We start from the raw sequence: 25420 nt of genomic DNA, 5'->3' as shown, positions 1-25420 counted from the left end.
AGGGCGCTGGGCCCAGTGTCTGGAAGCTGCAGTACCTGCTTCCTTCAGTGACCGCACAGCTATTGCAAAACCCAGCAGGCAGGACAGGACCGCCCCCTAACACCCTGTGGAGGAATATGCTAGAAGTATAGACTCCCATCCCCACCTGCCAGATACCTATTGAGCCAAATCCCTGAAATGCAGAAGATACGGACGGTTGCAAGCCCATCGTTCATCCATGTGCAGCCAACCTTGGCTTTACAAAACAGTCAACAGCTTGTTTGCAAGAATTGAAGGTGGGGGAAGGGGAGGAAAACTAAACACATCAAACCTCTCCCTTACCTCTGTCTGTAGTTCTCTGGGTTCCCTAGGATGAGGCTTGGACGTGCACGTGACTGGGTGGCACGTGTCAAGCCCCTGTGACCCAGCTCCCTCCTCCCTCAGTAAGTTGGCAGCACAGGTGGAGATTGTTAACAAGGCTTCTCAGCCCCATTCCAGGCTTTGGACTGAAGCTGGTTCCTCACAGTGCTCATTTCTGTCAGACTCCCTTGACTCATTTCCCATGCACACGGACGGTCGAAGGCACTGCCCCCGCCCTCCATCCCATCCCTGGAGATCACAGCATCTGCTTCCGCCCTTGCTTCCTGGGGCCTCCTTCTCCATCTCCTCTGACAGTTCCACCCTTCAAGGCCCAGAGAGAAGGGCCCTCCCTTCCTTTAATGCTTTCACTCCTATTGGACACAAGAATTCACTGTGCCTGCCTCAGTCTCCCCCAAACGAGACTCCTCTTCTAGATTTGCTTTGTTCTGCACCCTGCTCAAGTGGTCTTCTGCAGCCTGTCTTTCCCAGGCCCAAGGCCAGGGGTTCCATCTTTCTATTGTCATAGGTCCGACTGCAGATCTACAATCCTGAGCTGACCCTCACGGGGGAGGGAAATCACATGATCCTCTTGACTTTGGGCTTAGGATGAGGAGCCTGGCTGGACTTTTCTAGGAGAGCTCAATAGAACCCTCTCCACCCCCACCACCAGGCTCCCCTGCAGTGCTTGAGTCAGACCTGAGTGCTCAGGGTGCTTTGGTTCCAATGAGCCACCTGCCCCGACTTCCAGTTTACCATCAGCCAGAGAGGCTGTGGCATTGTTGAAGCTCTGCCTGCTGGCATTTCTGACAATGTCTACTGCTGGGTGGTGATTTGAGCCCGGGGCTGGGGGCACTTAAGCCCCATGGTCAGCCCAGCTGGTGTCTCCTCTACAGACCAGGAAGGTTGAAGAGCAAGAAAGATAAATTTAATAGTTCTTGAAGTCATGTCAACTGGAATTTTAAAGAAAGTCTTTGAAGCTTGTCTGAACTTTGCTGTCCTATTTCTAAGACAGCCTCTGGGAAAATGACTAGTTAGCTCTTCTTTGAGTGGGTGGCCTGTAGCCGGGGCTGTGCTGAAGGGCCAGTGCTGAGGGCAGTCACGGAGTCACAGAGGACTGTGGGACCAGCAGCCCTCTGCAAGCTCAGCCCAGCCCTACCCACCGCCCACCTCGAGGCCACTCTCTCTCTGGGAAATAATGGTTCCGAGTCCGTGTGTCAGGGCTCATGTCTGTTATAATCCAAGGACAGGCTGGGCAAAGAGTTGGTGAGATCCTACCTTAAAGAGCTGGCCCAGGGTCATGATGTCATCTTACCCCAGCCACAAGAGCGGCTTCGGTAGGAGAACTGCAGTCCTAGGCTGGGCCCGGGCACAAATATGAGGCTTTATCTGAAAAATAAGTAAAACTAGAGCCAGGCACTGGCGGCTCACACCTGCAAACCGAGCTACACAGGAAGGTGAGAGCTGAACGTGGTACAGTACCAGAGCGTACAGAGCGTACGTGGTACCGTTTGCTACCCTTGAGAAAAAGAAAAAGAGCTCAGGGACATCACCCAGGCCTGTGTTCAAGTTCCAATGCACACAGACACACGCGCGCGCGCACACACACACACATGCGCGCACACACACAAACACACACACACACACACACACACACACACACATGCACCACACATAAACTAATGCTAAAAGACGGGACATGTTTCAAGTAGGGTGTCCCGAGCTCACCATCATAAATAAGTAAGTACTGCTTCTGGAGAACCCTGAGTGCACACAGCCAGACACATCCAGGCTCAGGATCCAGCCAAGATGGTACATTGGTGTCACCCCCTCTTTGATTTTCCTGATGTCCTACGCAGATACTTGGCTCCTCCGACCTTCGGTCTTGAAATGCAGAATGGCCATTGTGAGCCTTTGTTCCATATGGTGGAGGGGAAGAGGAAGCGGGCTGAGTGAAGGCAGAAATGTGCGAAGTGTTTGCCCTGCATAAACATAGTTGGACCTAACAGTACTGTAGATTCCTTTGCTTTAAACATTGTTCGCTGACGTCTTACCACAGCAGTCAAAATCTTAGCGTCCTTACACCCCTATCCCTCTTTCCCCTTCCTCCCTCTCACCCCTACATTTACGGTACAAGTTTTGTTTATTCACTGGTTAACCTCTACATTATTATTATTGACACACTCTCCTTGACCTCAGCCCCCGCCCCCTGACAACACGCATTCCAGGTTCCTGGTGTTCATGTTGTTAAACAGTAAGCTAGTTGTTTAAAAGAGTTAGAACATTAGACTCCTGTATGAGGCACTCATTGTGGGCTTAATTGTGTGTGTGTGTGTGTGTGTGTGTGTGTGTGTGTGTGTGTGTGTGTGTGTGTGCGCCAGTCCTAGGGCTTGAAATAATGGCCTGGTCCCCAAGCTTCTTTTGCCCAAGGGTAGCACTCTACCAGTTGAGCCACAGCTTCTCTGCCAGATTTTTCTGAGTAGTTTATTGGAGATAAACTTTTTTTTGCCTGTGCTGGCTTTGAACCATGATCCTCTGATCTCAGCCTCCTGAGTAGCTTGGATTATAGGCATGAGCCATAGCACTTGGTTAAAGTTTTATTTAAGTAAATGTAAAAAACTTTCACACCTCCTCTTTTCATTGAGAATAATGGAAAACACTTTTTTTCCTTTTACTTTCTTTTTTTTTTTTTTTTGTCGGTCATGAGCCTCAACTCTGGGCCTGGGCGCTGTCCCTCAGTTCTTCAGCTCAAAGCTAGCACTCTATCACTTGAGCCACAGTGCCACTTCCAGCTTTTTCTGCTTATGTGGTGCTGAGGAATCAAACCCAGGGCCTCATGCATGCAAGGCAAGCACTCTACCACAGAGCCACCTTCCCAGCCCCTGAAAAACACATTTTTAAAAATTGATGTTTCAAGCCAGGTGCCAGAGGCTCACACCTGTCATCCTAGCTACTCAGGATGCTGAGATCTTAGGGTTGCAGTTCAAAGCCAGCCTGGGCAGGAAAATCCATGGGACTCTTATCTCCAATTAGCCACCAGAAAACCAGAAGTGGTGCTATGGTTCAAATGGTAGAGCACTCACTTTGAGCTGAAGAGCTCAGGGACAGTGCCCAGACCCAGAGTTCGAGCCCCGTGACTGACAAGAAAAAAAAAAGATTTTTTAAGCCAGGCTCCAGTAGCTCACACCTGTAATCCTAGTTATTCAGGAGGCTAGGTAAGATCTAAGGATCGCAGTTCAAAGACATCCCAGGCAAGAAAGTCCATGAGACTCTTATCTCCAATAACTTACTGAGAAAAGCCAGAAGTGGCATTATGGCTCAAGTGGTAGAGTGCTAGCCTTGAGCACAAAGAGGCTCAGGGCAGCACCAAGGCCTAGAGTTTAAGCCCCAGTACTGGCAAAAATTTGAAACAAAAAAGAAAAAGAAAAAAAAACATTTTTCACATCCTTTATTTTCCTATAAAGACATGAATAGTTTTCAGATCAAAAGGACAAACACCCAAAATCCTAAATGTCATTCTCAAAAACAAAGTTCTCCTAGTCCATAATTAACACCTCAACATTTACTTTAAAATTCTTTATTTGTGGGACTTGGCAAATTGGGCCAAAGTAGCATTTTGCTTTCAGGTATGTGTGTTTCTCTCAATAAGGTGTGTGTTATGAGACTGATAAAAGATGTTTCTTTAAAAAAAAAAAAAAAGGAAAAGAAAAGGGGAAAAAGAAGGAGGAAGGAAGGAAGGAAAGAAAGAAGGGAGGAAGGGCAGGAATGAAGTCAAATCTTCTATGGGAAATTACAATAATGCTACATTAGAGAATAGTATTTGTAGTACTGTAAACTGCCTGCTCTTTAATGAGTTACCATATCAGAAAGCTCTAGCATTGAAAAACAGTGTTGCTTCAAGAGTTTACCTCCATGCTGCCATGTGGCTTATCTACTCAGCCTTATCCAGTGTGCATGGAGCCCACAAACGCATGTGTGCACCTGGCATTGGCCAGGCACTGAGCAGATACACAAAGGCGCAAGGTAAAAATGGCCCTTGGGGGCATAATCTACAGGGTAGCTAGGCCCAGGAAGGAACCACTGCTAACCAGGGTTAAGTGTGCTCTGGTGGAGCTTTGTACCATCTTGTGATGTCATCTGGGGAAGGAATTGCTAAAATCTGAAGGGTGAGTTGATGGATATCCTGTGGAAAGGGCAGCTGCCCCGGGTCCTCTGTAGACAAGCGTTGAGGGAACAGCATCATGGATCGACGTGGAAGATTCAGAAAAGCTCACGGCTTGTCAGGGCAGGGTAGGTGTCAAGCAGGTGTCTGCTGGCATCCTGAGCAAGAGCCAGGAGGAGAGTTTAATAGTCAAGGCCAAGAGGTTTTTGACTTTATCCCCAAGATAAAGTCAAATTCACCTTCTAGAAAGGTCACTCTGAGGATGTGAGCTGAAAGGAAAGGTTGGCAGAAAGATTTGTGCACAGCTCTTGGCCACTACGAGAACCTAGGGAAAAAATGCAGGGAGAAGCGCCATCATGTGAGGGTCATGAGGAGAAAAGTGGAGAGGTGCCTGCGAGAAAGAGGCAGGGAATGGAAGCCGTGGGATCTCATCAGGACAGTGGGCGAGAGAAAGACGGGGCTGGAGGGGACCCAGCGGTCTCTGGAGTGGGCGCTCAGTCTATGGCACTAACCTCGGCTGTGGTGGAGAAGGCATGTGTGAGCCAGGACGGAAGAACAGCACCATGCTGAGATTGAGAATCTGTGGGTTCTCAGTGGACCACCCACCAGGCATCTGGGAGGAGGCATGACTCGTGGACTTTGATCTGGACCATGGAGAGAGCATGAATGTACAGCACAGCATGAATGAATGTGCAGAGGAGGAAGACAGCATGGGCTTACAGCCAAGGAGCAGGATGTGGGCAGTGGATAGACATGATTCAGAGAAAGCTTCGTGTCCAAACTGGCCGTAGAATTCTTCCTGATGGGCTGGGAAGGTGGCTCAGTGGTAGGGCGCTCGCCTTGCATGCATGAGGCCCTGGGTTCGATTCCTCAGCACCACATAAGCAGAAAAAAAGCCAGAAGTGGTGCTGTGGCTCAAGTGGTAGAGAGCTAGCCTTGAGCTGAAGAGCTGAGGGACAGCGCCCAGGCCCAGGGTTCAGGCCCCACAATCAGACAGACCCCCCCCCCCAAAAAAAAAAGAATTCTTCCTGAACAGGTGATCCAGCATCACCTAGGGGTGGCAGAAGATGGTGAGTCTACCTAGATGGAAGGAGATCAGATACTGGAGGGACTCTGTGGGACTCACTCTGTTAAACCCATTGGCAAAGTTCTCTGCTGTCTCTGGGCTTTTATAAGGAAACCCACAAGCGGCCCAACAGAAGGTCTGAAACCTGACTGAAGTATGGCCAACACAGCCTCTTTCACCAAGGTGCAGGCAGGTGCAGCAGTTTGGAACCATGGGGCCATAGAGGTATTTTAGGCAAGTAGGGTCCCAGGGAAGCAGTATTTATGGAAAGGACTTAAGGCTCCCATATCCTGGGAGAAATATGACCCAGAAATCTATTTCAAATGAAAAAGGTAATAAGTTATTTGCAAGATCATCCATTTTTTTATTGAGAGTTAAAAATGGCCAACTATCCACATCTTTCCTGTATGGTAGACTAGCAGGGGAAGGACCCTCGCCCCAAAGCACAGGCAGATTTCCATATAGCATGTGGCTCTCACCAGCCCAGGAAAGACGCTCCGCAGCACCGGACAGGCTGCTGCTGCCTCCTCCTCTTCTTTCTCCTCTTCCTTGATCTCCTGTTTCTGCAAACTCTCTGAAAAGACCTAGAGCCTTCCCTCTACAAATAAGAAGAAGCCTTGGTAATGACCAGGGTGAGAAAGCCTCTTTCCTCTCCATTCATTCTCCCAAGACACATTTGGAACAGTAGTTATATGCCTGTACCATCCCTGCCCATCTGTAACAGGAAGTGCTGATTCCCTAGAACCAATGCTCAGGAGAACCTTGGGGGTCACCGGGAATTCTTGGGCTTGAGAAAGATGCAAGGAAGCCAACGCCAAGGCACTGGTGGCTCATGCCTGCAATCCTAGCCACTTGGGAGTTTGAGAGTATCATGGTTTCAGACCAACCCAGGGAAAAAAGCAAGGCTTCATGATGTGCGTTTGCCATCCCGGCTACAGTAAAAAGTGTAAATAGGAGGATCATAGTCCAAGCCTGCCTAAAGGGAAAAAGGCACATTATCTCAAAAATAACCAGAGCAAGGGGACTGGAGGCATGACACAAGAGGTAGAGTGACTGCCTATGAGGTTTGAGGATCTGAGTTGAAACCAATATTGTCAGAAAAAAAGTCACTGAATTATGCATGGAAACTCCCTCTCCCCTTGCTCCTTCCCTCTGCTTCTCTGCCCCAGCTTTGCTCTCTCTCCATCATTGGGCTCGTGCTAAGCTGGGAGGCCTTCTGCAGAGATGAAGCCGCTTGGGCTCTTGGCCCAGCCCAGGCATCATGCCAAGGGTCACCTGCTTCATGATCATCTCCTCCTCCCCACAGGAGAGCACCTGGCCATACCTGTTTGGAGTGATCGTTGTCCCTGCCGTGGTGCAGCTGGCAGTCCTGCCCTTCCTCCCTGAGAGCCCTCGCTACCTCCTCTTGGAGAAGCATGATGAGACGGGAGCTGTGAAAGGTAGGGGCCCTGGCCTGCTGTGAGTGGGATTCTTGTTGCACGGTGGTGTGCAGAGACCTAGGCCAGTGGACACAGGAAGTGGCGCCATCTTGATTCCTTCCTGCAGGTACTGTGCTGGACACCATAGGACCCCCCCTTCTTGTTAACTTTCTGAATGGCCCTGCTGTAGCAGCACAGGGGAGACACCCAAAGAGTCTGGAAATGTTGAGTGAGACGGGACAAGACCCAGCTCTCTTCACTCTCTACTCTAGGGATGACCCAAACTTGGGTTTCCTAGTGGGTTAGGTACATTGTGGCTCTCATGGACCTTTTTCTTTCTTTTCCAACTGCCCCTGCCTTTGCATTTATAAGTGAGGTCAGAGAAAGATGCAGGCACAGAATGAACAGCAGCATGGCATAGGTAGAAGCCTCCCCTAACAGAGGGGAGTCTGGGAATGACCCCAGGTAGCTTTCCTTCCATGTCCAAATGTTGGGGTGCAGTGACAGATTCAAGAAAATGGCTTTCACAATCAGAGGCATTACACAGAGCCCCAAATGGACCAACCAAATTTGCCCAGAAGTAGACAGTATAGAATGAGATACCAGTTGTTTTCCTGTATAAATTGAGACCCGGTTGGCAGCATGGTGGTCATGTAAGAGGACTTGGATAAGCGGCACTGCCATCTGACCTCGCAGCTCCATAGGCTGGCTGGCTTTCATGCAACAGAGATTCATTTTGTACATGAAGGAATCCATCAGCTGGATGTCCACAGCCAAGTTCCATATGTGTAGTGTCCTGGGAGGGTTCATCTCTGGACCACAGATGGAGCCTTCTCCTTGTGTCACGTAGAAAAAGTTCTCCCATAAAAAGCACTATTTTGTCTCCAGGCAGGGTTGCATAGGCTTTTAATCTCATCTACTATGACATTAGAGATGGGAAGATCAAGGTTCAAGGCCAGCCCAGAATGTTAACCAAGTCATTTCAATGACCTTGATGGTCTTGATGGAGAACCTCACAGAGCATGTAATATAGAAAGAGATGGAAACAAGTCTGTGAGCTGAATGCACTTGGTATTCAGCTAGCAATCCAACCACTAGAGTGAGGAATTTGAGAGGTGGAACTGCAGCCAGTGAATTTCCATCTTCTCTAGTGTTATCCACTTGTCCTGGCAAAATAATGAGAAGAGGTTACTTTCATATATTTTAGCAAGCAAGACCCACTGAATCTCTTCAGTTGGAAGATTTTTAAACGAAAATATTTTTCAAACGTGTGTGTGTGTGTGTGTGTGTGTGTGTGTGTGTGTGTGTGTGTGTGCATGCCAGCACTTAGGACTTGAACTCAGGGTCTGAGCACTATCCCTTACATTTTTAATCAAGGATGGTGCTCTACCACTTGAGCCATATCTCCACTTCCAGCTTTTAGCTGGTTGATTGGAGATAAGTCTCTCAGTTTTGTCTGCCTGGGCTGATTTTGAACCTTAATTCTTAGATCTCAGTATCCTGAGTACTTAGGACTACAGCCATAAGTCACCTCGCACCTAGATTTTCTCAAACCCTTTACAAGTGGCATTTTTTAATGTGAAGATATCATAGCTTTGATATAGTGACCTAAGTAATTGAGTTGAGCTACCAATCCATACAATGGTAGAAACACTTCCAAATAGTTCCTTTTCCTGGCATGGTTTCTCCTGAAATGTTCCTGGTTTCTCAATTTCTATTTAAAAAAATGGCATCTTTATATTGAGGAAATAGATTGATTATGCCTTAACCTTTAAAAAATCCCTGCTAGGCCAGCTGGTGGTGGCTCATGCCTATAATCCTACTCAGGAGGCCGAGATCTGAGGATTGTGGTTCAAAGCCAGCCCAGGGAAGGAAAGTCATGAGACTCTTATCTCTAATAAACTACTAAAAAGCCAAAAGTGGAGCTGTTGCTTAAGTGGGAGAGCTCTATCTTGAGCAGCAAAGCACAGGGACAGCACGCAGTTCCTGAGGTTAAGCCCCAGGACAGGCGCACATACGCACACATCCCTGCTAGGCCCTATCAATGGCCACAGAGGATAGCAGCAGGCCTGTACCTAGCTAGAGAAGAGGTGACACTTCCCATTGCAGTCTGTGCTGCTGCAGTTACTGAAATTCACAGTTCTGTGGTCACAGGCTTCTTTGGAATCCCTAAAATGAATACCTGTATATTTCTTAGGATTATTTCAATTGAAACCAAACACTACCATCCCCAGATTCACTAACCAGTAAGTTGCTAAAAGCAAAGGAGGACTAAAAGCTCTCTGCCTGCTCCTCCACGTAGCTCCTCAGCACTCTCTCCTCATAAAGACTTGAGGGTTAGTCTAGAATAAAATGCTATAAAAACTGCATCTAAGGCCCCACTATTTCCTCTCTACCCCTTCTTCCTACCGTGCTTAAGATCCACAGTTCTGGGCAATGCCCTAAAGCCCATTGACTTCTCCCTCTCCAATCCCAATCGTAGTTAGAAATAAATGTCTCCACAAAGCCTATTTTTAGGAGCGCCAGTCCTACACTGTGCATAAGAATGGAGTCCCATTCTCCTGTTGGTACTGATCACAAAGGACCGTGTGGCCCATGACCAAGTGCGGATGCTGTCGTAAGGAAGTGCCACAAACTGGTGGCTCAGGGAGCAGCAATTGGGCCCCCAGTAGCTCTGGAGAGCAGAAGTCTGAGATGGAGGTGCCTGCGGGGCCCTGCTCAATCTCCTGGCTGGTGGCAATGGCCGCCCTTGGCTCAAGGTCCTCGCTGGATTTGGCTCCAGCACTCTAGCCTCGGCCCCTGTCAGCACACGGTGTCTCCTCCATGAGGCACTGCATCCCTTCTCCTCCTCCAAGAGTCATGGGATCAAGGCCGCTGTCGTCCAGCATGACCTCATCTCAACGGGAATCTCCATTACCCGTGAGGACTTGCCAAAGAAGGCTGCACGCACAGGTGCCAGGAGTTAGGACTTTAACCCATCTTTATGGGGATACGATTCAATCCATAACATCATAGCCCCTCTCCCAACCAAACAGAAAAGGCCATCAACACCTCCTGCTGCAAACCTTACTTCATTCAGAGTACTCATTGCTCACTGACAGTCAACACTATTCTAATGGTGTCATGGATGCCAACATTTAATATTTTAAACAGTCCCAATGCTATTTTGTCCATGCTACAGATGTGGAAACTGAGGCACAGAAACACACTAGGTGGAAGAGCTGGGATTTAAAGCCAGGCAGTGTGGTCCTGAGTCAGCCTTGGAGCCTCCAGTTCCTCCTGAGTTACACACTCGGGCCGCAGGTGCAAGTTTGCTCGGCAGGTGTTACATCACTAAGTTGTCAGCAGCCTTCCTTAGGTCTGCGGAAGGGCGGAAGGGGACGTGGGAGGCTGCAGGGGGGGATTCACCAAGGTCCTACCTCGGACTAGCAGCAGGATTGGAACCCAGCCCTGTCTCCTGGACCTCTCTACTTTTCTCTTGCCTCTCGCCACCCCATGTTTTTGCTGCAGGGGTGGTGGGAGGGGGGAGGGGAGGCTTTTCAGGGTGATTGAGGTCCTGAGGTGAACTATCGCCAGCTTCCAGTTCTCTGTGAGTCTGAGAGGAAGTGCACAACTTCTGGTCACCACTTCCTCCAGCTGAAGCACTTCCGGGCTGAGAGTCTGACTGGCCAAGAATGTGTAGCTCGTCAAGCACCGGTGGCTCACGCCTGTCATCCTAGCCACTCAGGAGGCTGAGAGCTGAGGACTGTGGTTCAAAGCCAGCCCTGACAAGAAAGAACATGGGGCTATTATCTCCAATGAACCACCAGAAAACCAGAAGTGGTGCTGTAGCTCAAAGTGAGCCTTCGGCAGAAAAGCTCAGGGACAGTGCCCAGGCCCTAAGTTCAAGCCCCAGGACTGATGGGGGAAAACAAGAAAAGAACATGTGTCTGTCTTTATTCCTCTTGTGGGCATGAAGACAATGGGCTCAGCCAGCTGTGACAATGACAGCAAGCAACTTGAGGGGACCGAATTCTGTGTCCCCAGGTTGCTGTGCTTCAGCCTCAGCCCCAATAGGAGCACCCAGAGATGAGTCTCTGAGGAGGTAACTGGGTTGTGGCACTGGAGCTTAATGAAAACACACCGCAGCTCTCTGCCACTGCTGAAGGCAGCTGCTGCAAGCCAGGGCGCATTTCCTCTCTCCACGTGACTTCAGCCAGTGCCTCCAGACAGTGGAGAACGGATGCCTGCCGTCCAACCACACACTGCTGTCCGCTGTCACGGCAGCCAGCGCTGATGAAGATACCTCCATTCCACCTCCCAGTCACAATCTGTGTCTCCATCTCTAAACCCAGAACTCTGGTCAGCCAGCGTCTCCCAGACAGGTCCCTTGAAGGCTCGTACATGGTGCTGCCCATGAGGCCCAACTTAGCACAAGTCACCTAAGCTACCGTTCTTCTGCCCCATGTTTTGAGGTGATGGCCTGGGCCTTCTTAGAAGCAAAGTAGATCTTCAGGGAAAGCGGATAGGCTACACCCAACCAACGCAGGTGCCCACTGAGTGTTCCCCAGTGCTAAGTCCATATCTGCTAAGTCCCTTTGGCCATGTGAAGTGTCCTGTTCTAGGGACTAGGCATGGATTTTTCTGTGTTTTGGAGGGTCACTATTCCATGTGTTGAGTTTGGCTGAGAGCTTCCTGGCCGTCCATGTGAAAAGGGAAAGAAATGCTATCAATGTTCTTCTTGTTCAATCATGGGAAACATGTACATCAAGAAGGGAAGAGACATATATTATTGCCTCCACACTTTAGAATTCTTTTATATGTGGCATTTGGAACTTCGGAGACATGTTAGACAGAAGATGATGCAGTGCACGGCGCAGAAATATTACACATTTTGGTTCCTTCTCTTCTTCACCTTTAATTAGCCTCAGGAAAAGTATTAAATCCCAGCTTTCAATGAGACCCTGGAAGCAGGGTTCAATGCCATGCTGGATAGAGCACTCCAAAGCCTTGATGAGCTTGCTTTTTGAAAAATCTGGAGTGAATTTCACAGCTTTACCATTTTTTTTTTCCTGCTTAAGAACAGCAATTTCACACCCCCCACGGTGCTGAGCCTTGTCATTACAGAGGCTGCCCACTGTGCATGGCCTGGCCTGACCACGGAACTATCTGGACCTCCCCCACCCCCACCCCACTTTCCTTGGGCAGACTATCAGAGCGCTGAATATTTAAATCTTTGCTCTAAGTGCATGCCCCTGTGATCCGATCATTATGTCAGCCCACCTTCCAGCCTTCCTCTGCAGAAGTGGACACAGTTAAGATCTTGAGGAAACTGTGTTTCCCTGCAGCTGGAACTTTATGGCATTCAGCCCGGAAATGGCACAAATCACCATCCCCAGTTTGAGCCCAGGAAAGCTGAGCTTGTGGAGAGTCTCGACTTGAGGCATACACATTCTAGGGCAGAGCTGGAGGCTCATTTTAGGAGACCCCCTTGGAAAAGGTCTTGAAGGCCATTAAATCAGAACTCCTTCTGGTGATAGTTGACTCCAGAGTGTGCTGGCCAAGCAGCCACGGGCACCCTCTCCACCCCTCCCCTGCGGGTGAGCCCCGGGGAAGGCAACCAGGACATGCCCGATGAATGCACATAATGGGAGCAGTTGCCGCAGGACCAGCTCCGAGCCAGGGGTTCATGCACAGTATTTGACACGGCATAACTGTCACCAGAACCAGGGAGGTTTCTAGAAATTTGTTCTGTTTTGTGGTGCCCATCCTGGTGCTTGAACTCAGGACCTAGGTGCTGTCCCAGAGCTTTCATGCTCAAGGCTAGCAATTTACCAGTTGAACCACAGTTCTCCTTTTGGGTTTTGTTTTGCTTGGGTTTTGTTTTGGTTTGGGTTTTGGTGGTTCATTGGAGATAAGAGTCTCACGGACTGTCCTGTCCAGGTTACCTTTGTGACAAGTTGATCCTTTGGCTGTGCCAACTCTCTTTTAATTGTATCATATGTTCTTAGAACCTAAGGCGAGTTTGGGATTCCCAGAGATACCATCTCCTTCACTGACATGGGGGAAACATGTTTAAACATCTGCCAGGCTGGGAGAGATGGGGGAGGAGGATGGAAGGGGTGGATCAAGATGCATTGTGCTCATCAACTGTCAGGTTGAATCGAAACCTCCTTGTACAACTATTTACAAGGCAATAAGATAAACTGGGTGAAGGTGGCTCATTCCTGTAATCCTAGTGACTTAGGAGGCTCAGATCTGAGGATCACAGTTCAAAGCCAGCTCAAATAGGAAAGTTCATAAGACTCTTATCTCCAACTCACCACCATAAAATCAGAAGTGGAGCTGGCTGGGGCTCAAGTGGTAGAACACCAACCTTGAGAAAGAAAAAAAAAGCCCCATGACCTACAAAGAGGAGGAGAAAGAAGAGGAAGAAGAGGAGGAGGAGGAAGAGGAAGAGGAAGAGGAGGAGGAGGAGGAAGAGGAAGAAGAAGAAAAAGAAAAAGAAGGAGAATAAATACAAAGTAAATAAATACATGCATTCAATAATACCAAAAAGATCACATCTTATATGTAAAATAGGATCAGGAAAACTTGGTTGAATGAAAAAAAATTGTTTAGGGCAAAAAAGCCCATAGTTAAGAGATATTTTCCTTTAACGAGGTCTCCTTCTAGTCCAGGGAGGAGTTTATCCAGATGATTTTCTTCTTGCGGCTGGTTCAGAACTCCAGGCAAATCATTAGTGCGAGGTTAAAAGCACGGTGAGCCTCGGGGAAATGAGAGAAGTCAAGCTGCCTATTAAAACAGTACTTCTTCTCTCCTCTCTCCTCCCTCCCGCTGTCTCCTTCCCTCCCCTCTCCACCGCTCCCAAATCTAATATGTTTGTTTTCACCCTAGCGCTCATCAGCAGCCATCCTTGAATTCTCTTGTTCTTAGCTCTCATTCTCTTGGCCCCTGGCTCTTGGGTCCCATGCCTCAATGTCACCAAGTTAGCCCGCCTCCCGATGACCTCAGCAGCCATAGAATCTGGAACCATTACGGGAGACACGCAGGACACGGCCACGCATCCCACCCCGTCCCTGTCCCCCATGCATGAACCCCGATCATCCACACTCTTTCCGATGGGGGGTAATCCAGGGACGGCTTCTCGCCCTGCGGTGCGTCTCTCTGGGCCTCTGTTTCTCCCAGTTTAAACCTGGCAGCGGGCGGTGCGTGGAGGGTGGAGCCCGTCCCCTCGGGGCAGCGTGCGTGGCGCTCCAGCCCGTGCGCTCTGCGTCCGTCCGCAGCGTTCCAGACGTTCCTGGGGAAGGCAGATGTGTCGCGGGAGGTGGACGAGGCCCTGGCCGAGAGCCGTGTGCAGAGGAACCTACGCCTGGTGCCGGTCCTGGAGCTGCTGCGGGCCCCCGCCGTCCGCTGGCAGATCATCACCGTGGGCGTCACCATGGCCTGCTACCAGCTCTGTGGCCTCAACGCGGTGAGTGACGGGCGGGTGAGTGACGGGCGGCTGGGGGCTTGCACTCGCTGCTGCTCTGCCCACCTCCGCGGAGGCCGGGCCCAGTAGTGGCCCCTGCGCAGACAAGTCCTTTGGGCTGAGCTCTGGCTTCAACTGGTTGCGACTTGGGCTCGAGTCAAACATGGGTTCCATAGTGTCTTGGGATCTGGGTGCACGTCTTTCCGTCAGGCTCCGGACCCTCTGTGCCCAGAAGGCACAGTCTCCCGGGCCAGGAGTGCAGTGCTTGTCATTGTCACTGCTTCTGGGATTCCCCTGGGGTCTGAGTCACTCATCCAAGATGGGGTACACACATCAGGCCGGCCATTCGCCAAGATGGGGCCTGGAGGGGACCCTTACACACACACGCACGCACACACACACACACACACACACACACACACACGGGCAAAGTGTCAGCTCCGTGGGAGCATGGCTGAGCCCAGAGGAGGGCAGATGGGCAGCCATCAGTGGCCTTCACAGCCGGGGTGGCACAGCTCTGTGAATCTGTGGGATGAGCAGGAGCCCGCGCCCACCCAGGCCAGCAGGGTATGTTTGGGGGTGTGGAGGGAAGGGGAGGGACAGTGACAAGGAAGGGGGTCCTCTGGGAGTTGCACGCAGGTGCGCGCTGCTTTAGTTCAACACCACCGCTCTCTCTTCTCCGAAATGCCACAGTGACATGAGGCCATAGGGCTCCTTGTTCTGCTTTCTCTTGGCCGGTAAAGTCAGCAGAATACAGAATGCCAGGGCCATGTCCTGCTGTTTTCTCCTCCAGACAGGGCCAGGGGAGGGAAGGAGCCAAACTGTTTCCCACGCTCTGGTATGGGAGAAAGAAGCTGCCATTTCGGGAAGCTCACACTTGGTATCTTAAAGGACATTCTGCGTTTTGCAAGACATTTAGAGCTGGGACTCCTCCACACAGAGCTCTGGGAGCCCTGGCCCCATACCCAGACCCGCATAGCCGGGTGAGCTCCTCCTGGGCAGGGCTGCAGCCACAGAGGCGCAGACTCTGCTGGGAAAACCCACCTCACCCCCCCCCCCCCCCCCCCCGCAGTCAGCAGCGGTGCAGGCTGAGCTTGGCTGGTCTCAGCTTCGGGTTGGCTGTTCTCTGCCCCGCCATCCCCATCCCACCGCCTGGCGCCAGGGAGCCGGCTGCAGCATCGGCAAAATCATATACATATATTTGCCACGGCATGTGGAGCACACACAAAGACTCTTTTTTTTTCTTTTTTGCCAGTCCCAGGGCTTGAACTCGGGGCCTGGGCACTGTCCCTGAGCTTCTTTTGCTCCAGGCTAGCGCTGTACCATTTGAGCCACAGGGCTACTTCCTGCTTTTTCTGTGTGTGTGAGACCGAGGAATCGAACCCAGGGCTTCAAGCATGCTAAGCAAGCACTGTACCACTGAGCCACCTTCCCAGCCCACCACAAAGACTCTTCAACTTCTGGAATCCCAGAATCCAGTCATGAGACTTCTCTTTGGAAGATCCAGTGTCTCATTCCAGAACACGGAGGCATTCTAGCTTCCAGAACACGGAGGCATTCTGGAATGAAGTCAGCTTTTCTCATAGTGCTACCGCTGTCCTCAGGACTCTGGACTCTGGACTCTAGACATCACAGCCCCAGATCACACCAAAGACAGAGGCTAAGATGAGCTGACCCAAATGAGAGGCTGACACCGCAGGATTGGTGCCCTTCTCACCTGGTTAACCCATGCCCATTAATAGACGCATGGATGCCCACCAGGAACTCCCTGCAGCAGTTCGTGCTCCATTTCTAAGTGTGCCTGAAACCTCTGTCACTTAAAAGGTGCTAACTAGGTGCTAAATCTCCTCCCTTCTCACACATCATGAATAATCGTGCTGGTCACAAGAAGAACATCGTAGAAACAAGCATTCCCTCCAGAAGCAAAGCCGACGTTCACGCCAGCCAGCCGCCCCCTGCGCCTGACAGGTTGGAACAGCGAGCTCTGACAGTGCGGGCTCGGCTGAGTAACTGCTAGACTGCCGGCATGCCCCGGGTCCGGGCCAGGCCTCCTCATCCGAATTCACCTATGCCAGCCGGGCAGCTCCCTGCCCGCCCTGTGGCAAACGCGAGTCTGGAATCCCACCTGTTGACCCTGACTCAAAGCGGGCACAGAATCGTGACCACCTCACTTAGTTACAGGCACAACACAGGGCAGGCAAGACGGCTCTGTGGTTTTGTTTGAACCTGGGGAGAGGAATGAGTTGTCTGCGGCCACACAGCTAGTGGGAGAAAGAACCACGTCTCCAAGTTCTTACCCAGCAGCCCATGTTCCCCTCAGGGAGGAGGAGGTCTGGCGTCACGTGACACCCCCACAGCCACCTACACAGGAGGGCAGGCTTGCTGTCTCAGAAGCGGGGGAGGAGCTGCTGTGGCCTCGTCTTATGCCTCGTGGAGCTGAGGTCTTTATTACTTCTCCCAGATGGACCCAAGTCTGGATAATCAACTACACAATGGTTCCAATCGGGGAGGAGAGCGTAACTTCCTCACTTCCTGCTCCAGCACTGATTAGGTCACTTCCATCCCAAAGCCAGGGGCTCCAGGCCTAGGTAGGCAGACTACGCGCTGCACAATCTTGGGAATGTCACCACACATCCCTGATAGGTTTATAAAGACGGTTTCCTAGTGGGAGATAAATGGTAGGACAGGGACACAGTCTAATTCTCACAAAGCTATCCTGACCCAGTGTCACCTAATGCTCCAGCCAACACACCTACCCTCCAGCAGAAAGGAAGGCAAGAGAACAATCAAAAGGGTGGTGAAAAGCTCTGTTTAAATAATAATAATAATAATAAAGAGGATTCCTGGCAGCCAAGCAGTAGTTCCGTATCTCATGGCCACACTTCATGGTGAGGGAGATCAGCTGGGCACAGGAATGTGTGAGGACTGCTCCCGGGAAGGGCACCGCGTGGCTCTAGCGCTGAATTAGATAGACAAAGGCCTCTCGCTGACCTCCCTCCTGCTCTTTCCCACATTGTAGATCTGGTTCTACACCAACAGCATCTTTGGGAATGCTGGGATCGCTCAGGAGAAGATCCCGTACATCACCCTGAGCACCGGCGGCATCGAGACGCTGGCCTCCATCTTCTCGGTGAGTCACTGGGGGTCTGAAGGCCCCGGGGGGCGGGGGGTCGCGCGGCGGGCCGGGGCAGCCCTGCGAGGACTCAGACAACACACAGCGCCGCCTCCCCGTCCGCCGCATGTGATGTCACTCACGGTGACAACGTCATCCACCCACTGCGTTTCCCTTCTGCATTAACAATCCCTCCTTTCCAAGACTGGAATTAGACCCAGTTGGATTCGAACCCTGGCTCTCAGGAACCCCTCAGCTGTGTGATACTGATACTCTTTGCCTCAGTTTCCCCTTGCATGGGATAGCCACGTCTTTGCTCTCATGCTGATTGGTGGTTGGGTCAACAGCTCTGTTTATTTGCTCATCTGTAAAATGGGCATTCTCATGGCCCTGTCTGCAACTGACAAGAAATAATGACCCCTAAAGATGTTCACAGCCTAAGTCCTGGGAGCTGTGACTGTCACCTGCAGGTTTCCTAGGACTGCCTTAGTGGATTCAGGATCGCGCGCGCGTGTGTGTGTGTGTGTGCACGTGCGCGTGCGCATGCACACACGCACACATGCGCACGCCATTACCGACACGTGAACTCAAGGCCAGAGCACTCTCCCTCACCTTTTGGCTCAAGGTAAGTGCTCTACCACTTGAGCCACACCTCCACTTCTGACTTTTTGCTAATTCGTTGGAGATAAGAGTCTCTTGGACTTTTCTACCCAAGCTGGCCTTGAACTGAGATCCTCCCATCTCAGCCTCCTGAGTAGCTAGAATCACAGGTGAGAGCTACAGATCTAGCCCCCCCCCCTTTTTTTTTGTCCGTCGTGGAGTTTGAACTCTGGGCCTGGGCGCTGTCCCTCAGCTCTTCAGCTCAAGGCTAGCGCTCTACCACTTGAGCCACAGTGCCACTTCTGGCTTTTTCCACTTATGTGGTGCTGAGGAATCAAGCCCAGGGCCTCATGCATGCAAGGCAAGCGCTCTACCTGAGCCACCTTCCCAGCCCCAGCCCTTTTTCTTTTTTTTTTTTTTAAAGAAGAAAGTGGCTGGAGGTGACCACGTGGACAGGAGAGTGTTCGGGTTCTGTGCCCTCCTGACCTTCACGGACTAGCTCGGTGACCTTGTGCCAGTCTGTCAGCCTTGCTGATAGCCATTTTTCTCTTAAAGAAAGTGGAGATGATCACAGATCTATCTCAAATGGCTTTGCAAAGATCATGCCACAATGTATCATGCTTAGAATAGATACGTATAAATATTATGATAGGTTGGATTGTGATTCTTGAAAATTAATACTTTCAAATCCTCAGCACCTTAGAATCAGACATGATGTGCAAATAGAGTCATTGCTGATGTCAATAGTTCAGCCAAGATGGAGTTATACCGGAGTTGGTGGGACCCCAATCCAGTATGACTGTCCTTAGAAGAAGGGGAGATTGAACCCAGACACACCCAAGAAAACACAATGTGACTGCTGGTGTATCACTGCCAAGACCAGGCAGACCAGAGAGGGCTGGTACCAGCTTCCCAGCACTCCAGGCGGGGTGCAGGCTGCTGGGAGCTGAGTGGCCTGGACTCAGGAGTCCCAGAGGGCTTTCTTGGGAGTCAGGGACTCTGACGACACCCCCCCCCCCCTCCCAGCTGGCTTCAGTAACTTCCAAAGCACCGTTCACCTTGAGTCCACATTCTCCCGTGGAAGGCTCCCGGCACCCCGGAAGCTGTTTCCCTGTCAGGGAGGATACATTCTCTGCACTTTGCTCAGGTGACATCAGGAAAATGATGCAAGCCTCTCCCCCCACACAGGCCCTGGATGTGGGCATGCTCAGAAAATAATGGCTTTCAACTGCTCCATGTGTGGGGTACATTCACAAATACTGAGACTGGGGAAGGCTCACTTGAAAACCACACCCATCCCCACTCCATCACACAGACTAGACAAGTGCTCTGCCAGGAGCTTTACCCCCAGCTGGAGAAACCTTCAAACCCTGTTCATTTCAGTTACAGTGCTACCTCAGAGTAACAATGCAGCACGTGTGTTGCATCCACTGTAGGGTGACGATGTAATGTTTCCATCCCACTGTTGCAATGTGAATTAGTCTCAGTGTAGCATGTCCCTGGGTTAGAGGCGGTTACAGTGTAACGCACCGTGGTATTCCAGTAACAGCAGTGGGAGTTTGCTGGGGGAGGAGGATTTCATGTCAGCTTCAGGTCACTAGGGGCACGCGCACGTCCTCTAACACACTTTGGCACAAAGTTCCCAGTAGTCCAGTTATTTGGACCCTGCCCTAGGGGCCTCAAGAATGACTACATCATCCTTGTATTGCAGTAAAAATATTTTTACCTGATTATGAAGGTTTGCTTGGGTGGGCATTGGGGATGGTAAAAGAATGAAGACTGTAACTCAAGGGACAGGAATTTGCATCCCCATAAACTATTTCTGGTATTTTTTTTGTCTTCCCCCTTCTTGTAAGTGAAAAAAAAAAAAGTTCAACTTATAAAACTAAAACACCAGCAAGTGAAATAATACTTTCATATGTCTTCACAAAGTTAAACATTACAAATGCTTCCTGTATATATCTGTAAAGGGTCTATTAGTTTAACATAATTGTATTTCACATGACATATATATATATATATATATATATCACAATTCTATACAAGTATGTTAATTCCTATATATTTAGCATCTAGACATTCCAGTATATATTTTATCCATTCATGTCTTGGTGGATTTATTTTTCTTTTTACATCCTTGTCACTGTAAATAATACAGCAGTTATGACCTTTGGCCAGGCTTTTTCGACCAGCTCTAACCTTAGCATAAATAACCAGGATGACAGAGGGCAAGAGTTTGGGAACTTCCCAGCCACTGCTGGAGGGGGAGAGAATCTGCCGGCTTCCTTAGTCCTCTGAGAAGTTAGCGCTGTTTTTCTGGCTTTTGATGGATGCCATCCTTGTTCCTGGCCTCCCTGTATCACATACCCAGCAGGAACTGACCGTCCAGATGTGGGCAGCATGGAGAAGCTGAGAACCTTCTCCACAACTCCCTCCACATGCCCAGCCCCGGGCATCTTAGCCCCACAAAAGCTAAAGGCAGAGAAGCTCAGGGCAGTTGCCTGTAAGCAAGCTGGCTTGGAGGGTGGCAAGAGGGCTGGGGTGGCCAGGTCCTTCTTCCAGGTCTACTTCCTCCTGGAGAGGAAGAAGAGAAGGGCCCCAGCAGCAACTCTAGATGGAGTCTCTCTGCCTCCCCTTCTTCTTTCTCAGCATGATCTTTCTCAGAATGATTCTCTGCGTGTGTCTGGGAGAAAGGGGCCAGTGACTGGGCTGTCACAGTGTCAGACAACCCTGACCCCTGGCCCTCGGCCAGGTCCCTCTGCTCGCTGCCCACAGGGGACTGATCACGCACCGTCCTGTGCTCTTTCCCGTGGCTTAGGGCTTGGTCATTGAGCGCCTGGGAAGGAGGGTGCTGCTCATCGGTGGCTTCGGGCTGATGGCGCTCTTCTTTGGGATCCTCACCGCCGCGCTGACTCTGCAGGTGAGGCCCTGCCACACCTTGAGGGCGGGGCTCCAGCGCGGGGCTGGTGGCTTTGTGGGTGGATCCTCGCGTAGGGAGACCAGAGCTCTGACCTCTGTCCTGTCACGGCCACTGAGGAGCTGTGTGATTTGAAGCAAGATGTGTTGCCTCTGTGTGCCTCAGCTTGCCAGTCTGTGGGGTGGACGAGATTGCACACGGTGGCCCCAAAGGGGTCTCTTGTAGCTCCTTCACCCTCCAGCAGAGGGTGCCAGAGGGTGCCTGCTGTCCCCTTCCTGGCTCACCATGATCTCTGGCTGCAGCAGGAGCTCTGCGGCTGGCGTTTGGAGCTCCTTAGGGTGGCAAGCCACTTACTGTGTCAGCTCCTCTTGTGCCACACTCCTGAAGTGGAGCAGTAACCCCCTACACACACACACACACACACAGATGCTCTGAGGATTCCATGAGAAATGCACTTGGAACGGGTGCTCAGGGAGTGTCTGCTGGTTAGGGGATGCTGAAATGCTTCATCCTTACAATATTCTGATTTCCTCCCTCACTAGAAATGAGGAATCCAGTGCATAGTTACCTCGAGTAGCATGGCCAAGGTTACAGAACTCAGCAGTGGCAGAGCTGGGACTGTATCCTAAGACCAGATTTCATATGTCACCTCTTTCCTTTCTGCCCCTGCAAGGCAATGTGCATTAATTGAACACTTACTAAGTGTCTTGAATGAGCATTCACCCCAAGCTCACAGCAATCGTTTTCAAAAATGAATGATGGAATTAAAAATTGGGCAGGGTGCTCACGTTCTGGTCTTACTGTCCAGACATGTGTGGCATGGGGGATTAGCACGGTAGTATGTGACAGTGGCTTGCCACAAGCAGGAAGTCACTGAGCAGCAGAGAAAGGAAACATCTCCCTAGGGATCAGAGGGCTGGCGGGGACATCCCCTTCCTCACGGCAGCCCCGCCCCCGCCCACATGGCTCTTCCCCACAGGACCGCGCCCCCTGGGTCCCTTACCTGAGCATCGTGTGCATCCTGGCCGCCATCGCCTCGTTCTGCAGTGGACCAGGTAAGGGGCCTTCCTGCGCTGTGCCTCACCCGGAGCCCCTCACGGGGTGGGGGAGCTCCCAGAAGCGGAGCCCGGCGTGTCCCTGCTGCCCCTTACTTAGACATCCTCGAAAGCACGAGGAGGGTGCTCACCCAAAGACAAGCGGGTCACGTGTAACACCGTGACAGCGCCAGCGAGCTGTGAGCCCCATGAGGATGGGTCTGGGATGGACGCTCAAAGATAGTCAAGGTACGGTCTGTGCCACCGAGAGGCACAGGGTGATGCGGAAGATAGGGTGATGCGGGCATCGGGGAATATGGATGCTCTCTCTCCGTGAGGCGTGTCCATGGCTCTTTTGGCTTAATTATTGTGGGGGTGGAAAACAAAGTTCCTGTGGAAAGGGGTGGAACTGAACTTTGGTCTCTCTGTTTGCATTGCTGATTTCCATGGGTCACCATGGCTCAGCTTCTAGGCCACTGGTGACAAATGAATGGCACATGTGTCCCCCTCGGAGACCTCGGTGTGATAACAGGGTGTCAGAGTGGGCCATACAGTGAGAACTGCCTTGAGCACGCATGCACACACACACGCACACATGCACGTACACACACACATGCACACACGCACATACATACATACACACGCACGCACGCACACACACCACACACGCGCATACGCACACACACGTGCACACACGCACACACACCACACACACACACACACACACACGTGCGCACACATGCCCACTTCCTGCTGAGAGGTTGGAGGGAGGAGGAGGGGCAGCAAGTAGCAGGCGCAGGAGCACCTGAGCACTTGTTGCAGGCATCTGTGTATCCGAGGTGTGGGCAGTGAACACCTACTGAGCATTAACTGTGTCCCAGGCCCTGTTCTGGTGCACAGACAATACTGTGTGAATATAAGATAACACAGAACCAAGCTGTCAGATTTTTTAAATAATCCAAGGCACAGGTGAGGGGTAAAATCATGAAGACGGCTCCCCAGTTCTTCCTTACCATCTGAGGGTGCATTCTCATCCAGATTGAACATTCGAGGTATAACACACACAACGAGGCTATTTTATTCCTTTCACACTAACTGCGTAGCTCTCTCCCACTGTCACCGAAGCGCAGCGGGCTTGGTGGTATGCGCCTGTCATCCCAGCTGTAATGGGAACACGGGAGGAGATATAAAATAGGAGGAAAACAGTCCAAGCACACTCCTAGGCCGAAAGTAACACCCTATCTCATAAATAACCAGTACAAAAAAGCGTTGAAGGTACAGATCCACAGTAGAGCATCTGCCTAGCAAGCTAAGGCCTGAATTGAAACCTCATTATTGAAAAAAATAAAAGTTCTTAATTGAAAGTCAACCTGGGGCTGGAACCCCAGGCTAGGTATTTTGTTAAAAACTGCAAGAACTTTTGGGCTGCACAGTGGTTTTCAACCTGAACTAATACAGTAAAGCCTGGGCATCCAAGATGGTGACGGAGGAAAAACTGCACACACTCAGGAGGCGTAGTGTTCAGTTCCGCTGAGGATGCTTGATTACTCTCCCACAATGCCATGCAGCTTCCGACAAAAGCATACCGCCTTCCAACACTGTCTGTCTCCACCCCCTCGCTCAAGTCCATTCACTGGAGGGCACCGTTCCCCTCCAGGGAAAGGCTGCGGTTCCGCACTGGGTGACTAGGACTGTGGGTAATACGGGAGCTTCTCCATATCCACTGAGCTGCATCATGTATGCGCAGGAATGTAAGGCGTTCGTTTTTGAAATGGCTTGGGTTTTCTTATTCATTTTTCACTTCACTTGGTCAAATCTGCACATTAGCCAGTGGCTTACTCAAAAGGCTGAGATCTGGGGATTGCAGTTTGAAACCAGCCAGGGCAGGAAAGTCTGTGAGACTCTTATCTTGAATTTACCAGCAAAAAGCTGGAAATGAAGGTATGGCTCAAGTAGTAGAGCCTCAGCCTTGAGTGAAAATGCTAAAGGACAGTGCCCTGGCTCTGAGTTCAATCTCCAGGACCAGCACTCACACACACACACACACACACACACACACACACACACACACACACACACACACACCCCTAGGACTTTAAACACCACAGCAAACATCACTTTCAGGTCTTGCGGATGCCAGCTAAGTCAGGATCTCCAGGTAGCACCCAGCAAGAACCACAGCAAGAGCCCTCAGAGGCAGCAAGGCGGGGTATGCTGGAACAGAGCTCTGAGCATCTATGGTTTTTCACTAAGAATTTCTGCTTCATGCTGAGCTCCAGGGAGGTCTGCATGAAGATCTGTAGGCATGGACTTCTCGAGACAGATACACAGGGAGAAAAATGAGACACCAGCCAGGGTCCCGGAGGACGGTAGAGCACCAATAGCCAGGATGTCATGCTATATGCTGTGGACTTGGTGCTGCTCATCTTACCTTTTCCTGTAACAGCTGTCCTCCCTTGTGTCTCCATGATTAGACTGACCCTCCTCCCCACCCAGTTCCCTGAACAAACCCACTTGGTTGCATCTACCGACCTGCCAGGGTGTGGCTGAGCACACCCTCAGAGCATCTACCGGCCTGCCAGGGTGTGGCTGAGCACACCCTCAGAGCATCTACCGACCTGCCAGGGTGTGGCTGAGCACACCCTCAGAGCATCTACCGACCTGCCAGGGTGTGGCTGAGCACACCCTCAGAGCATCTACCGGCCTGCCAGGGTGTGGCTGAGCACACCCTCAGAGCATCTACCGGCCTGCCAGGGTGTGGCTGAGCACACCCTCAGAGCATCTACCGACCTGCCAGGGTGTGGCTGAGCACACCCTCAGAGCATCTACCGACCTGCCAGGGTGTGGCTGAGCACACCCTCAGAGCATCTACCGACCTGCCAGGGTGTGGCTGAGCACACCCTCAGAGCATCTACCGGCCTGCCAGGGTGTGGCTGAGCACACCCTCAGAGCATCTACCGGCCTGCCAGGGTGTGGCTGAGCACACCCTCAGAGCATCTACCGACCTGCCAGGGTGTGGCTGAGCACACCCTCAGAGCATCTACCGACCTGCCAGGGTGTGGCTGAGCACACCCTCAGAGCATCTACCGACCTGCCAGGGTGTGGCTGAGCACACCCTCAGAGCTTTGCCTTTTCTGTTCCCCCACCCCAGCCCTCTGTGTTCTCATGGTGGTTGGCTCCACCCTCTGCTTGCACACCTAGCTCTCATAGCGCTGTCGTGTGCTGTATCTCTGAAGTTTGAGATGCTCACTCCATATCAGTTGTTAACCCCCAACTATCTACTACTCAAATCCTCCCTTTGTCTCTTTATCTGTCTGTCTGTCTG

General features: G+C 51.2%; 1 protein-coding gene across 2 annotated transcripts in view; it reads left to right on the top strand.

Annotated features, from left to right (window-relative positions):
* Positions 1 to 25420, top strand: part of Slc2a9 (solute carrier family 2 member 9) — a 67458-nt gene that overhangs the window by 28311 nt on the left and 13727 nt on the right. For both annotated transcript variants that reach the window (XM_042670306.1, XM_042670307.1), the window contains exons 6-10: positions 6871 to 7003; positions 14248 to 14435; positions 17452 to 17562; positions 20963 to 21064; positions 22041 to 22116. In XM_042670306.1, the coding sequence (XP_042526240.1) occupies positions 6871 to 7003; positions 14248 to 14435; positions 17452 to 17562; positions 20963 to 21064; positions 22041 to 22116 (610 nt within the window). The remainder of the gene's footprint in view (positions 1 to 6870; positions 7004 to 14247; positions 14436 to 17451; positions 17563 to 20962; positions 21065 to 22040; positions 22117 to 25420) is intronic.

This window comes from Dipodomys spectabilis, unplaced genomic scaffold (assembly GCF_019054845.1).
Source record: "Dipodomys spectabilis isolate Male_0828 unplaced genomic scaffold, ASM1905484v1 ptg000532l, whole genome shotgun sequence".
Taxonomy (NCBI): domain Eukaryota; kingdom Metazoa; phylum Chordata; class Mammalia; order Rodentia; family Heteromyidae; genus Dipodomys; species Dipodomys spectabilis.
Note: the sequence above shows the minus strand (reverse complement) of the source record. Positions and strands in the feature narration are given on the sequence as shown.